The following is a 15,934-nucleotide window of genomic DNA, read 5'->3' as shown; positions in this document are numbered from 1 at the left end:
ATCTTTGCTCCGTGGGCTCCAGCCCCGTTCCTCACCAGCACCTGGAGATCACTCATAAGGTGTGTTGCCAGGCTGAGCTTTTTAGGCAGGAGGCCTCAGGTTGTGTCTATGTCTTCCTTTAGGCCACATTGCCTCACAGCCCTGTAAGGTCAGCGGCTTGTCACCCTGCTGCTCCAGGTGTCCTCTCAATCTGGTTTGCTTCTTTGATCATTTCACGTTCATTCTCTTTCCTGTCTCCGACAGATCCATGTGTGGGGATGGTATATAAGATAGAGGCATCGTTTCAAAAGCATGGGGCAGGTGTGGACAGTTTGATCAATGGTGACAGGACAACTGGCTATCCACTAGGGGAAAAATAAAGTTAGATCTTCTACTTCTCACCACATACAAAAGTAAATTCCAGACAGATTAAAACGTTAAATAGAAAAAGTATTCAAAGAAAATACATGATAGTTTTCTAATAACACTGGGATAGAGAAGGCCTGTTTAAGCAAGATATATAGCCCAGAAGCCGTAAAAGAAATGCCTGATAAGTTTAGGTGTCTCATAGAAATCTCAAGACTTAATACATCCGAAGGTACGTTCATCACTGCCCCAAACCTGCACCTTCTCTGGTTTGCCTCATCTCAGTGAGTGGCACTCAGATCCTAGACGCGTCCCTCCTCCAGCCCTCCCAGCCCCCTCATTAAGTCTTGCTCATTCTATTTCCTAAAAATCTCTTGCCTCCGTCTGCTTCTCCACATCACCAGTATATCTCCACCTCCATTTCCACCGCCACTGGCCTAGTTCTGGGCCACCATTTCTGGCCTGGACCAGAAATACATAGTAGAGTCTGCTAGTTGCTGTCTCTGCCTTCCGCGTTAATACCTCTAATCCTTGAAAGATAATTCTGAAACACAAATCGGGTCCTGTCATGCTCCTCCTCAACCATGTGAGTCTCCCCATCATTCCCAGAACAATGAAATTATAAGCTCCTTAGTCTGGCATTCGGGGCTCTGCAGGGTTTGTTCTAGGCGGCCACTGCTGACCTCGCCGCCTTCGTCTCGCCGCTCCCCTGCCTCTTATTCTTCATCATCCCCAACCTGCTCAACTTAAATTTGTGGGGGACACGCCACATTTCCCCTCCAGAAATGTGCCTGTGCTGTTCCGTATGCTGAGAACTCCTCCCCACCTCAACCCCAACTTGCTGGCCGGCCCTCTCTGCATGTTTAACTTCGTCCTCCCAGGAACCCTTTCCTGATCCTTGGACTGAACAAAGTGCCCTTTTTTGTGCCTCCTTCTCTCATAGCACTGTTCACACTGCACCACTTATAGATGCAGTCTCTGAGCTCCTCAAGGGCAGGGAGCTGCAGAGTCTGCAGCCCTGTGGCCCAGCATGGCCCTGCGCAGCCGGCACACAGAAGGTGTCAGTGTGTATTTGCTGAATGAATGAGTGCATGAATAGACGGCCTTCCAAGAGCTTCCTTGGGTCCGTTCCCTCCTGAGGGTGGCCCTGGCCCAGGCTCTGCATCCCGTCCTCTACCGTTCAATTCCCAGACAAGTGCAGCCAACTGGAGCGTGTCAGCCTCAGGTGGTTGCCCTGTGTGTGTTCTCACTGGCTGTCCTAAGCGATCTGAGCCACCCTTCCACTAGCAGCTATTTTGCCAAGCAGATATTTGACTACCCTTGGAGCCAGCCAGCAAGCTCATCCTTTGTTAGGTGCTGGCCCCACTCACCTCTCTGAGGGGTTTATGCAGCCGACCCCTCCATTACAGCCTTGGCAACATAAAAACATTAAGAATTAATTCCAACATTAGGAATATTAATGCCCCCCAAAAGAAGAGGGCAGTCTTGTCACAAGTTGATGTTCCTGCAGGAACATAAAAACAGGTTAGTCTTCTAGAATTTGGAGGTGAGGAAGACCTACTCTTGGAGGCCTCCATTGTGGGCACAAGGCTCCCTGCCCCCGACCCCAGAACAGCCTCAGGCTGGCCTCAGTAGCTCAATGACGTGCCACAAGGTGGGGCTGCTGACCCAGGAGGCCCCAGAGCTTCGAGCAGAGGACTTTCTGGGAGGCTCACCCGGTGCTCTCTCTGAACTTATGGTCTATTAAAAGCCCAGATTTGTCTCTGTGCTGATCAGTGGGTTGCACTGACTCTTAGGTCGGCTTTCAGGGCTGTCTTCCCCAGTCTGGGTCTCTCTTCATTGTGGTGGACCAGTTGCAACAAGTTAAGACTCCAGAATCCCCAGTGGACAGGGTCAGTAGTCAGAGTTTGTGGTGCGAGTGACAAGTGGTTTCACCAAGTGTGCTGGCCCCTGTGTCATCTGTGCCACAGATTGTACAGTATACACCTTCTCACCATTGGGTCATCCAGAAAACTAGCATCCTTGCCTTCCCTTCAAGAAGAGAGGAGGTATTCCAAACATACAGCATGTGCAGACATGTGGGTGTATCACTGTTCAGTCCTCCCAGTAACACTGAGGTAGTATCTGTTGTCACCCCTAGTGAACCTGAAGTTTGGAGAAACTCGGCACTTGCCGCAGGGCACACAGCCAGTGGGCGAAGTTAAGACTACAAACAGGTCTGACTCCGAAACCCACTTTGTCATTTTCAGAAAACATAAGTGGTTCCTTGAGGTTGGAATCCGGGCGTTGGGGGTAGAGAGTGACGGGGGTGAGACCAGAGATAGCAGGGATCTGTTTTTGCAGGGCCTTTAACTTGAAGTCATAATAAGGAGTGTGTAGACTTGAAAGTGAGGGCAGGGGAGCCACTGAAGGGATTTAAAGAGAAAAGAATGTGATCAGATTTGTGTGAGAAAGATCACTTTGGCTGTAAGAGAATGGATAAAAGGGAAAAGAAAGAGGACCAGCTGCTGTTGTAAGAGCAGGAGATGATGGGGTCTGGACTGGGAAGTGGTGCCAGAATGAAGGGAAGTAGATGATGAGACAGAGAAGAAGATAAAGCCTGCAGCTCACGCTTGATTGGATTTGGGGGGAAGGCAGGATGTCAAGCTTGAATCAGGTTTCTTCTGGGACATTTGGGAGTGCCATTCACTGGGATGGAGAACACAGGGGAGAGAAGGAGCTTGGGGGAGAAAATTAGTTCACTGCTGGATGTTTTGAGTTTGTATAGATACCTAGGAAGAGGTGTTCCAGAGGCGTTTGGATCTGTGGTCTGGAGCTCAGGAGAGAGGCCCAGACTGGAGACAGCAATTTTCAGAAGCCCAGGATGTGGATGAAGCCATCTGGTGTGTAGAGTGGGGAGAGGTCAGGGGCGAGACTGGGGCACATGGACCTTTGCCCAGCTCCAGACGAGGCACAGGTGGGAAGTCAGTGCTCCCCCACTGGATGGCTGGTGGCCTGGGGGGAGGAGCTGGGCACATTCACTTGGGCCAGGGGAGGTAGATTGAGCAATTTGTCCAGCAATGAGGGAGGAGCCAGATGAAGTCAATAGAAAACTAATTTTCTTTTCTGCTGGAAGAAATGAGGTGTGTGGCCGCTGGGTAATTGCAGATAACGAGGGGACTTATCCTTAATATGCACAGCGGCCACGGTCCCCAGAGTGCCGGAGACAGCAAGGATCGGAGGGGCCCTGACAAGGCCAGATTTATTTGGGAAGAAAATCACCTATCGTAGCCCTTTCAATGGTGCCGTGACAGCCCCTGGACCCTGTCATAAACCCTCCCCACTCCTGGGGCCCACCCCTCCTGCACAGCCATTCCTGCCCCATTCCCCTTCCTGTTGACTGCCTAGCTCCTCCCGTCACAGCCCCCTCCCTCCACCCTCTACCCCCACAGCACAGGCGTACACACTAAGGGAGACAAATGACGGGGCCTCAGCTGAGCGGGGCGCGTGTCCGGCCCATAAACCATGGGGATGGGTCATGTCTGGAGTTGCCATGGCCGCCACTACCCACCCATCTGTCTTCTCACTGTTCCGCCTCAGACCAGCCTTCATGGCTTCCCAAGCGCCTAGAGGAACAAGGTGTCCCTGTGCCTGGGTCCTGGGTCACCTGTCCATGCCCACATCCACCGTAGCTACATTCATATAGAGCTGAGAGACAGGACCCCGTGTGACTTGTCTGACCTGACCCAGAGAGCTCGTCTGCCGTGCGCCGGGTCTGCAGAGCTGGTGTCTGGCTGATGATAACAGGGCCTGGCCTGACCAGACTCCTCCCACCCCACAGTCTTTTTCTAGCTCTGGTGGGTCCCCTTTCCTGGTCTAAGGTCCTGGCAAGGGCAGGCTGGGAGCTCAGCACAAGGGGTTGGTCCTTGACAGACGCAGGGGCCTCCTGACCCCACCTTGACCTTACCACCGCCACACCTGATTATGACATCGACGAACGATACTTCTGCCACCACGGCATCGACCCCACGAGGGCGGTGGCAGCTGAGGTCCTGGTTATGGCACAGGAGCAGAGCACCTATGGGAGGTGGGAGGGGGATGGAAGAAGAGGCAGGTGAGGGAGTCGGGGCCCATGACCATGATACTGAGGCTCCAGGAGTACCTGTTCCTGTGGCCACCTGGGTGTAGGACAGTTTTCACCATGGAGTTTCTCACGGCAGTCAATACTGCTGTGACAGGGTCTGGCAGGCGCAGATGTCTTTAATCTGAGATATGGCCAGAGACAGGGCTGAAGCCTGCCGGGGTGGGAGAGGCAGGGCTTGGGCTGAGCTACACAGGCGTGTCTGGTAGAAGGCTGCCGGCCAGGGTGTTAAGAGGACCACAGACCTGGCCCCTCTCCACTGGCCTGGGCTGCACAGGAGCAGGCGCCCAGGCGGTAGCTGCTGGAGCACGTGAGCCTGGGACCCTGGCCTGGAAGTGCCGAGGCTTGTGCCTTGTCACCAGTGATTATGGCCTGGGCCACATCTCCCACACACATGCAAGTGCCGGCAAAGTCACCCTGGCCGTGGGCGTGATGAATGGCCGCACAGTAATGAAATGGAGACATCAAGACGGGTGGCGGGAAGACGGAGTGTGGCGGACGGGCCGTCCCCACGCCGCGGCAAAAAGAAGGATCGCCCAGCGGCCGGGGGCCGTCAAGGGAGAAATTACACATTTACTGTGCCTTTTTCTTACTGCGACGGTGCCCATACATCACCGCTGGGGCCAGGGAGGGACACGCTGGCCAATTTCCAGCATGAATTATGGAACTCAGAAGCATTGAGACCAGGCTTCTTGCTGGCCCAGCATCACCCGGCCCAACCTGAAGCTGGAGTTGCTGCCACCTGGGGATAGGACCCACCGGTTTAGAGCCTATGGCTCCTGAATCTGAACCTGCCTCCCACCCCCACCTGTGTACCTCTGGGCCCACAGGGGAAGGCTCTGGGGCCCATCTAAATGTCTTCTCTTCCTCTTTTTAGATGACTGCAAGAACATTGCCAACATCATGAAGACACTCGCATACCGAGGCTTCATCTTCAAGCAGACGTCAAAGCCGTTCTGACTGGCCGAGGATGGGATGGGGCAGGACAGGGTAGCTGCTTGGCCCAGCCCAAAACCCTCCTCTCCCTCACCAGAGGGGCAAAGGGAGAGTGGCACAGCTCTACGTCCAGAGTGTCCCCCAGCCCGCCCTGTGGGCTTGTGTCCTGGGTAAGGCTTGGCCACTTGGCTCCTCTGGAACAGACACTTTGTGCCCCCTACCCCCTCCCCTCAACCTCAGCCCAGTATCAGGCCCTCCCATTGTGGGCCTGGGCTGGGGGACCTCCTCCTCACTGTCTCCTCCCAGTACAGGCTTCTTGCTGGGGCCACCAAGCCCCCCTGTGCCCCCTCCCATCTGTAGTGCATGGTGTGTGGTGCCCCCAGGGCTCCAGGACAGATCAGGCCCCACCTTGTGTCTACCCCCATCCCCGCTGTGAACGTGCCACTGAATAAAGTCGGGGAAACGAGGCCCTGGGTGTGTGTGTGGACCAGGCAGTGCCGTGCCTGACACTGGATGTGCAGGGGTTAGAGCATATGCCAGGCTGCCCTGTGCTCAAGGCCACCAGTAGAGCTGGCAGTCTCTGGAGCACCTAGGGGACCCACAGCGAATATGCACAGGGCCCTGGGGACTGTCTGAGCACAAGGCTGTGTTCCAAGCAGCCGGTATCTACGGTCATTGCTGTGTGTGAACCAACCTGAGTGCAGAACCACGGGTGTTCCCAGATACAGGTGTTTGGGCAAAGCTGGTCAGTGGTTAAAGGGCTGCTAAGGGCCTCAGTGCAGGCAAGCCCCAGCGCCATCCCCATGGAGTGGCTATGGTGACCCCCCTCCTGCCCACCCTCCCAGCCAGGGGCATGAGAAGTGGTGGGAAGGAAAAGGAAGCAGCCCAGTCCAACTCAGCAGCTCTATTTACACAGCACCATCCCACGCCCCGTGTGGCCCCTCACGGCTTCTTGGCTTTCTTCACAGAAGAGGAGCTGGAGGCCGATTCCCGTCGCTTCCTCTGAGGAGACACAGAAGGTGCTGAGGTCAATGGCCCCCAGGGCCAGATTCAGGCTGGGTGCACATGTTTCACGCTCTGAGTCAGGAAGGTGATGCCCCCTGACCGACCACCCACTCCCTCATTCTCAGAACCCCTCAGAGTGACGACTCCTGTTGCAGGCACTAGAGGGGGTGGGGCCTGCGTACGCACCTGCGTGTGCTCACTAGCAGGGCCAGCTCGCGCTCTCCTGGCCTCTTACCGAATTGGGCGTGAGGGGTGCGCCCACCACGTCAATGATGGCGTCCTTGCTGGGGTCCGGGCCGAGACCGGGTTCAGGCACCGCCGGCTCCGCCGGGGCCGGGGCCGGGCCCGATGCCGGTGTGGTGGGGCCCCCCAGCACACCGGCCCGGGCCAGCGCCTCGTGCCGGTGCCGCAGCATCTGCAGCTCGTACTCGCAGTTGGCGCATGCCTGCTTGAGCTCGTAGAGCAGCACCAGGTCACTCCGCAGCTCGTTGAACATGTGCACCAGCTCCTCCGTGGGCGTCGGGCTCAGCTCTGTGGGCAGGTGGGTGGAAGGCACAGGGCCAGAGCTGGGGTGCGGTGGGAGGCCGGCAGCCGGAACTGCCCCCCCACCGCCCGGCCTTCATCCGCAGCCTCGGTGGGGACGTCCTGAGGGGCTGGCCCCCGCACTCACCCACACCCAGCTCCAGCAGCATCTGTTCCAAGGCCTTGATCTTCTTCTGTCCCACAGAGCTTGGCAGCTTCATCTGCAATGACCCAGGCAGCTAAGCCCTCTCCCCCCACAAGCAGTTTAGAATGAAGGAGACTAAAAGCAGTGGGGGGAGTGGAAGAGAAGTTAACCCCTAGAGGCAGCTCTGGGTCACAGAAGGAAACAGCCAGTAAGCGGAATAGAGTGAAAGCTGTGAGCTCAGCCTGCCATCCCTGAGATCCCGGTACGTCCGCCTCCACCTGCTCCGGCCCCATGGCCTCCAGCATTCAGGCCGCAGAGCCCAGGGCCCAGACACAGTGAAGGAGGTGACTCACGTACCCGCTGGCTCCGCAGCGTGACGCCTGCGGACTTGAAGTCTGGGAACTTGATGCCTGCAGTCTCGGGAACGGCCTGGGGGAGAAGGAGTTACAGAGACCAGGGTGTCACGGGGAGAGGGCCCAGTGTTAGTCCCAGCCCCCTGCCGGTTCCGCGTGCTCTCCGAGCCCTCCACCCTGAGCTGGGCTGACTTGGTCTCCACACCGGCTTCTCAGCCTCCTTTTTCTGGGGGAGCTTCTTCTTGGGGGCCTTGCGTTCCGTGCGCCGCTGCTCGGCAGTGGTGTCCGCCGCCGTTATCAGCTTCTGCAGGTCCTGGCTGCGCTTCTCCCGCTCCTTCTTCCGGGCCTCGATCTTGCGCAGCTCCTGCAGCAGGTACTCCTCCTCCGCCACCTGGGAAAGAGAGACGCTGAGACGCCTGTGAGGGTCATGGGGCGGTGAGAGGAGACGGGGAGACGGAGGGGTGCCGGGCTGTCTGTGAGGGAACCTGAGCAGCAGGGGATCGTGAGGGCGGTGAGGGCTACAGAGCAGGGAGGATGGCCGGTGAGAGGCGGGACTGGATGGGGGCGGGAAGATGGGGAAGAAGGGGAGCTGGGGTGAGGGAGTTGAGGGTATGGAGGAGGGAGGCAACGGTCAAGGGGTTTCACAGCATGGAGCAGAGTTTGTGGGATTCGGGCTGACCTGCTCTGGGGTCCGGTTATAGAGACGCTCCAGCTGTTCCTTCCGCCGTCGCTCGTGCCCAGCATCAAACACTGGTATCTTGAGGTCTGTGCCTGGCACGGCCCGCACGTTGGCAAGCTTGGCACAGATGTGGTAGTAGCGCTCCTTCAAGTCCTCCACAGAACGCTTCTGAGGATAAAGATACAGAGAGAGGGAGGATGAACACTCAGAGGCATGTGGAAAGGAGATCATGAAGGTAGTGGGCCTGACATGCCCGGGGGTTGGGCCCACATGCAAATGCACCATACCAGCTCACCTTGAACTGCTGGTGGTCATACCGGTCGTGGATAACAACAAAACGTAGGTCAAAGCGGCGGCTAAGGTCAAAGAGGTGGTCGGTTTCTGCCTTTGTCCAAGCGTCGTCATGAAGATAGAGCTGGTACTCCTGCTCTGAATACACGGGCACCTGCACCGTCTACAAGCACGGAGGGACAGGGGGCACGCCCACGTCACGGCACGTCCCGCAGGTTCCAGCAGCGTGACCACAGACCCTCCTGTTTATTGTCAATCCCTGGGCTGGACAAAAGCAAATCCTCTGCCTGGGACCCTACACAGGGCACCTGGAGATGATGTTTCCAGAGCAAGAAAAGAAACTCTCTGCTTGACCAAAGGCCCTGGCAGGCTCTAGGACTGTCGCCTGCCTCTGAATCCACTCCAGGACCAACTTCATCATGCCTTTGGCTCCAGAGCCTCGGTAGCAGGACACATGCTCCTGACCCGATGGTTAAGGTGAGGGGCCCAGGTGTAAGTGCTTCTGTGGAGTCCAAAGGTCAACTTTGGAGTAAGGCAGATGGCTAAATTCTGGAGAAAGGCCCAGGAGCCCTAGTCATGGCACACTTGTCTGAAGCACTCCTGCCACCCAGTGGTGACAGTGAGACTTGCAGCTCCCCCAGAGCTGGCCAAGGTCACATCTCTAAGGAAAAGGCACCTGAATCCTACTCGCAGTATACACCCCCGACCCCAACACCCAGGCCCCTGGCTCCCCTCCCCCATGTCCCGTCCCCCAGACCTCCCTCAGGGACAAACAGCACCACCACCAGCTGCGTCTATCAGTCAGAGACCCCAGGAAAGAGACAATGCTAGGCTGGACCAGGGAAGTTTCTCCATCAAAGACCACATTGGCTCTGAACCTGCTCTCAAAACCCTTATGTCCAGCTGCCTCTTGGACATCTCCTACTGGAGATTCTGTATACATCTCAAACTGAATATGTTCAGGTGATACGTGTTAACTAGGCTTACTGTGGTGGTCATTTCACAATATGTACAAATACTGGATCATTATGTTGTAACCTGAAGCTAATATATGTATGATATATAATAATTATACCTCAATTTTAAAAAAAAACAAACAAATCCTAATATGTTCAGTACTGAGCTCATCGCCCTCCCTCAAACTCCTATCTCCCCCAGTCCGGATCTTAGTCAATGTAACCATCACCCAAGCGGAAACCTAGCAGGCATCTTTAAATCCTACCTTTACCCTTGACCCCTCCCCTTTCCCACATGTGTGGACTTTACCTCCCAATTCTGTATCTCCTCTGCCACAACCCTGTCCAGACCACCACTACCCCTTGCCTGGATAGAGAAACAGCCTCCCCACTGGCCTCTCTGCCTCCATTTAATCCTCTTCCAAGCAATTCTCCATCTGCAGCCAAGATGTGACCTCTCTGAACACTGCTACTTAAAATAAAAAGAAGTTCACCGTCAAGCAAGGGAGATGGTCATTCATTCAACAAATATTTATCATGGGCCTGCTAGCCCTATGCTGGGGACACAATGCTGAATAAGACAGACAGGGGCCTTGCCTTCTCAGAGCTCACAGTCCAGCTGAAAATTTAGTAAAGTGCAGCGAATTTGATGACAAAGGTATGCCTAGGGTGTAATGAGTGACACGTGATGCAGCCTGGGACAAGGGTTGTCAGGGAAGAGGTAAATGGAGCCTGGTTCAGTCTTAAGGTTAAGTAGAACTGAACCAGTGAGGGAAGGTGCTGGAGAGACTCCTAAGCAGGGGGGCCACATAAACAGCGATGAGAGAGAAATGGCCTAATGTGTGCAGGCTTGGCAGTCAGGGACACTAAGGGAAACAAGAAAAGGGCGAGATAGGGAGAGGCCTGAAGAGAGCCTGGAGAGTTGACAGAGGCAAGCTGCTGCAAGCCTTGTGTGACTGCTAAGGAGTCTGGAATTCATCCTGTGGGTGATGGGAGTCAATAAGGTTAGTTTTAAAGAGAGGAGTGAGATGGTCATGATTCTCTTCTACAAAGACCACCCTGGCAACAGTGAAGACAGGGGGTGAAACATGAGCCTGGGAGACCAGCTGGCAGGTTTATGAAATAATCCAGGTGGGAAGTGAAGAGGCCTGAAATAAAGCAGCACCAGTGGAAGGCAGAGAAAAGGGCACGGACTTGAGAAGCTTTAGATTAAACACCATAGGACGTGACAACTGGCTGTGGGAGTGAGAGAAGATGCTGTCATAGGTAACTCCTATGTTTCTGGCTTGAGCAAGAAAGCGGCTGGGGAGCCACAGACTGAAAGCGGGACCCCAGGAAAGAGCAGTATTGGAGGGAAGATTGTTAGTTCCCTTTACTTCAACTTCATTCTCCACCCAGTTACCACGATCTTTCTAAAACTCAAATCTGATCCCGACACCTCTCTACTTAAAATTTGCCAGTGGCTCCCTAAAGACATCAGAGCAAAGCCCAAATTCCTGAGCCTGGCTGCCAAGCCCTGCCTGACCCAGCCCTGCTTGCTGCCCTCTCAGGTCTCATCTCCCACCATATCCTACCTTGGACTTTAGGTTCCATCAACAGGGAAATGCCCACAGCATCCCACACATATGACTGATTTTTCATTTATGCCTTTGCTCATGATGTCCCCTCTGCCTGAACAAGTCATTGCACTCCTTTTCTACTATCACCTGGTAACATACTTTGAGACTCAAATCAATATCATATGACCCAGCAATCCCACTCCTGGGCATATATCCGGAGAAAACTCTAATTTGCAAAAATATATGCACCCTTATGTTTATAGCAACACTATTCACAGTAGCCAAGACACGGAAGCAACCTAAATGCCCATCGACAGATGAATGGATAAAGAAGATGTGGTATATATATACAATGGAATATTACTCAGCCATAAAAAAATAATGAAATAATGCCATTTTCAGCAACATGGATGGACCTAGAGATTATCATACTAAGTGAAGTAAGACAGAGAAAGACAAATATCATACGATATCACTTATATGAGGAATCTAAAATATAATACAAATGAACTTATTTACAAAACAGAAACAGACTCAGACATAGAAAACAAACTTACGGTTACCAAAGGGGAAGGGGGAGAGGGATAAATTAGGAGTTTGGGATCAGCAGATACAAACTACAATATATAAAACAGATAAACAAGGTCCTACTGTATAGCTCAGGGAACTATATTCAATATCTTGTATTAACCTATAATGGAAAAGAGTAAGAAAAAGAATACATAAACACACACACACACACACACACGTATAACTAAATCACTTTGCTGTACACCAGTAACACAACACTGTAAATCAACTATACTTCAATTAAAAAAAACTCAACTCAAGCTCTAACTTCTCCAGGAAGTTTCCATGACCTTCAGTTCCTCCCAGTATGGCATGTATCCCACCAAACTGTAATTGCCTGTGCCTCCCCCCAGCTCCCCAACAACATGGAGAGTTTCTAGAGGGCGGATATTGTGTCTGATTCATGTTTGTGTCCTCACTGCCTCGGGCTTGACTTGGCATGGAGTAGTATTTACTAAATACAAAATGAACACTCTTGGGCTTCCCTGGTGGCGCAGTGGTTGAGAATCTGCCTGCCAATGCAGGGGACACGGGTTCGAGCCCTGGTCTGGGAAGATCCCACATGCCACGGAGCAACTAGGCCCGTGAGCCACAATTACTGAGCCTGCGCGTCTGGAGCCTGTGCCCCGCAACGGGAGGGGCCGCGATGGTGAGAGGCCCGCGCACCGCGATGAAGAGTGGCCCCCGCTTGCCACAACTAGAGAAAGCCCTCGCACAGAAACGAAGACCCAACGCAGCCAAAAATAAATAAATAAACAAAGTAAACAATGCCTTAAAAAAAAAATTCTTAAAAAAAAAAAAAAAAATGAACACTCTTTTGTCTTCACCTCAAATTATCTCATCCAACCTTCCCACCCCCACCTCAAATCTCTTACCTCTTGGTTATCCCTTCTCAGTCTTACATCTCCAGCCTCTCCCTCCACTGGACCTGAGGGGCCTAAGGATGGTGGTGAGGGGCCTAAGGAGGAAAATCAGTTTGGGGGCATGGGGGAGAATGATGGGTCACACCTGGACGTACTGAGTCTGAGAGGCCTGTGAGCCATCCAGGGGGAGGTGTCCAGGTGCAGGTGGGTATACTGGCTGAGGGGAAAGAAGTCAGGACTTGGGAGTCCTGGGTTCAAGCCCCCAGTGCTTGCAGACTTGAAGTCTAGGCTGCTCCAAGCTGCAGGGACTGTGGGGCCGTATCGTGAGTGGCTTAAACAACAGCCTAGGGAATCCTAGCCCAGCCCAGCTCTGCTTCTCACTGGCTGGGTGAGTCTGTGTTAAGGCCTTGCTCCATCTGAGCCTCAGTAATCTAGACCAGAGATAATTCAGCTTGGATTAGGGTATAGAGAATGAAGAACACAGGCAGATGTGATTTATTATAGAAACAGAGTCAGCAGGACTCAATGACTAGATGTATCACTGAAGTCTAACTCAAATGCCAGCTTCTCAGAGAGGCCCTCCCTGACCACCCTATCTATTAGGCCTCCCCTACACCTACAAGTTCACTCTTTATCTCATTTCATATCCTGGTTTCATTTTATTGATGGCTCCTATCTGAAAGAATCCAATTTATTTGCTTACATGTTTGTTATCTGTCTTCCCCTACCTTCTTTGTCCCATTGTTGACTGAAATAATATGAGAGCTAAGGGAGAAGCTAAGTCAAGGATGATTCCCAAATTTCTGGTTTGGGCAATTGGGTGGATAGTGGTGTCATTCACTTATGTGAGGAACAGGTTTGGGGGTGGGGAACAGAGGGAAGATTATGAGTTCTGCTCAAGGGTATCCACTTGATCTGAAGTACCCGTGGGGCCTTCAGGGAGAGAGGTAAGCAAATGACTGGATATATGTGGACTGCTGCTCTGGACTGGAGATACTGAATTGGGGTTAATGGCACACAGAGGGTAACTGAGGTCACAGGGTAAATGAGACACACTAGGGAGAAAGTAGAGAGAAGAGTAGAGCACCTAGGACACAGCTCTGAAGAACAGTGAGAAATGAAAGGCTAAGGCAACACACCAAAAATCAGAGCAGGTCTAGGAGAGGACAGGATCCCATGGGCAGTGAAGACCCACAGAGGTATTTGCACCAATGACTGAGCGGGTAACCATTGTTAATGACCTGGCCTGAGGGGGCCTCTGGAGCCAACTAGGAGACTGGAGTGCTCAGGCAAGTGGCTCAGAGTAGGTGGGCAACCTTGGCCTACGTCCCAATGGTGGTGGCTCACCTTATTGAACCTGGCGAAGGGGTAGTCCTTGCCCTCCTCGGCTGCCCGTCGCCAGTGGAAGAACATGGCTCCATCCTTGCGGGCTGGGTTGGTGAATGGCATCCACTTCCACGGCCGCACCTTCTTGGAGCCCAACTTGGCCTTCACGGTCCGGTAGCCTTGACCAGTGTCACTGGGTAGCAGTGGGGGCGCATCCCTGGCAGCAGGGTTTAAGGAGGTGAGAGATTACAGTCAGAAGGTGCGTAGAGAGCCTTTGGACCCAGGCTGCTGATCTACCATAGAGCAAGGAAGTCACGTCCCGGAGTGAGACATCCGAGCTCCCACATCCTAAGCAAGCAGAAGCCCTGTGTGGAGAAGGGAGGTGGGGAGAAAACTGGCTGGGAAAATTAGGAGTTAGGGACATGCAGGTTGGTCAGGGACCAAAGCCTGGGGGATCTGGGATTCTAATACTTGCTTCTTGTCAGAGTAGAGCAGTGCATAGACCTCCCGGTGCATGCCCTCGGGCCTCTTGAAGGTCAGTGTCTCAGAGGACTTCTTGGACTTTTTCTGGGGAGGGAAACCACAGGAGAGGAACCACAGGCTAGACTCCCTTCCCTGAAAATTCTTTAGCCCAGCTCAATCCCTGAACAAACCAGCATCTACAGGTACAATGACACACATACACACTGTGACACATAATGACACACTATGAAGGTACAGAAACCCACTCAAGGGGCACCTGGGTTTGAGCAGGTCATTCCCCTCCACACCCGTACCTCAGAGCCCTACCTGTCAGAGCAGAAGATACTTTTCCAGCATCTCTCAGCGTGTCACACCGAGTTGATGTCCCCCCAATATCCCACAAGTGTCACACTCTCTAGGTCCTGTCTTACAAATGTCGCACCCTCTTGGTCCCCACCATTTTCCACGGGGTCCCACCTCCTCCATCCCATCTCACCAAGGTGACACATATCCTCTATCCCGTTATTTCACATCTTTTACCGCCCATCTCACAAGAAGTGTGGCACCTCATCTCTCCCCGAGCCGTCTTCCGTTGTCACTCCTACCCACCACTTCACTACCGCTACCCAGCGCTCTCAGGCACCACTGCTACCTTGTCCGGATTGATAATGTCCTTCTTGCTGATGGTCCCGGAGGCTGCATCCCCCTCTGGACCCCCGAGCTCTAGAATGTCCCGCACATCCGCGCCCGTAGCCATCGCGCCCGAGAGATGGGGGAGCGCCCCGAGGTCAATAGTCAGTGCCTGAGGAGCGACCAGGCTCAGATCGGGGGGCGGAGCCACTTCAGCCCCAAGTGGGGGCGGGGTGAAGAGGCGGGCCGCGAGGACGAGAGTGGCTCAGGGTCAGGTCGGGGCCCCGCCAGTGTCCCGCCGCCTGGGTCTCCCTAACGGCCCCAGCTGTCTCCTAAGCCCCAGCGCCTCCGCACCTAGCCCTCCGGGCTGCGGCCCAGCGACTCCCCTATCCCCGCAAAACCTCAAACAGAAACTTCCGGTCGTGCGCGTTAGAAATGTGGCCGTCAGGAACACTTCCGGTCTGTGCTTAGCGGAAACCGAGCCGGCTGGTAACCCAGTGTGAAAACTACTGACCGCGCAGAGAATGCTGCACTCCTTGGCTCCCAGGAGCCCGCCCGTTTCCTGGGCTGCCTGCCTTCTGGCATTTTCCCTCTGCGTTGCTCCGTCGCGCAATGAAGAGAGAGTGCACAGCTTTGTGACCTTGGAAGTCGCTTAATTTCTCTGAACTCGTTTCTTCACTTTAAAATGGAAATTGTCATGGTACCTGCATAAGTGAAGTGCCAATAATCCATGTAAAACATTTGCACGGTGCCTTTTTTCATTAAATAAATTAGTGGTATTAATTGCCCCTGTTCATTAAGTGCTAAGTATGTACCAGATACTGTGCTACGCGTTCGAGATGAAGAGATCAACTGGACAAGGCAGAGCTTCCCCGGGTGGCTGCCAAGATGGAGTGAGGTCTGGACCCTCACTTGCACCTCCTCTGATGGGGGTGTGTGGGGGTCGGGGCCTCATGGGGCTTTCCTGGAGCCCAGCTTCCTGGAACTTCACTAGTCTGGGAGCTAACTGCACTAGTGTGGGTTCCAAAGAAGTCCAAGAACACAGCCCCAAACAGGTAGCAGCTGGAAGAAGTATCCCTCAAAGGAAGAAACTTGCTGATCTCCCTGGAGAGAGAGAGATTTCTAGAACAGGAGGTCCTGAGGAAGCACAGAAGGGACAGGGGAAGCAGCTC

At 53.8% G+C, this 15,934-nt stretch overlaps 2 protein-coding genes across 11 annotated transcripts in view; one reads left to right on the top strand and one right to left on the bottom strand.

Moving 5' to 3' along the window:
• Positions 1-5,868, top strand: part of ERI3 (ERI1 exoribonuclease family member 3) — a 130,925-nt gene extending 125,057 nt beyond the window's left edge. For all 10 annotated transcript variants that reach the window (XM_059921174.1, XM_059921135.1, XM_059921125.1 and 7 more), the window contains one exon: positions 5,343-5,868. In XM_059921174.1, coding sequence (XP_059777157.1) covers positions 5,343-5,425 — 83 coding nt within the window. In that variant the 3' untranslated portion in view covers positions 5,426-5,868. The remainder of the gene's footprint in view (positions 1-5,342) is intronic.
• A 422-nt stretch (positions 5,869-6,290) lies between these two features.
• DMAP1 (DNA methyltransferase 1 associated protein 1) lies at positions 6,291-15,178 on the bottom strand. The gene is made up of 10 exons (XM_059921080.1): positions 14,785-15,178; positions 14,146-14,237; positions 13,692-13,887; positions 8,401-8,559; positions 8,106-8,273; positions 7,632-7,817; positions 7,431-7,502; positions 7,077-7,149; positions 6,642-6,937; positions 6,291-6,403 (listed from the first exon to the last, which is right to left on the bottom strand). The coding sequence occupies exons 1-10, from the start codon at positions 14,887-14,889 to the stop codon at positions 6,344-6,346; spliced, it is 1,407 nt and encodes a 468-aa protein (XP_059777063.1). The 5' UTR covers positions 14,890-15,178; the 3' UTR covers positions 6,291-6,343.
• Between the last annotated feature and the right edge of the window lie 756 nt (positions 15,179-15,934).

Source organism: Balaenoptera ricei, chromosome 1 (assembly GCF_028023285.1).
Source record: "Balaenoptera ricei isolate mBalRic1 chromosome 1, mBalRic1.hap2, whole genome shotgun sequence".
Lineage (NCBI taxonomy): Eukaryota > Metazoa > Chordata > Mammalia > Artiodactyla > Balaenopteridae > Balaenoptera > Balaenoptera ricei.
The sequence above is the reverse complement of the archived record's forward strand: the minus strand, read 5'-3'. Positions and strand labels throughout refer to the sequence as shown.

Excerpts from the sequence above, each read along its gene's own strand:
- DMAP1 (XM_059921080.1), bottom strand. The coding sequence starts at position 14,889 with ATGGCTACGGGCGCGGATGTGCGGGACATTCTAGAGCTCGGGGGTCCA. Across the intron at positions 7,818-8,105 it reads ATAACCGGACCCCAGAGCAG|GTGGCGGAGGAGGAGTACCT; the intron begins GTCAGCCCGAAT and ends TCTCTTTCCCAG. Across the intron at positions 6,404-6,641 it reads CACCCCTCACGCCCAATTCG|AGGAAGCGACGGGAATCGGC; the intron begins GTAAGAGGCCAG and ends GTGTCTCCTCAG.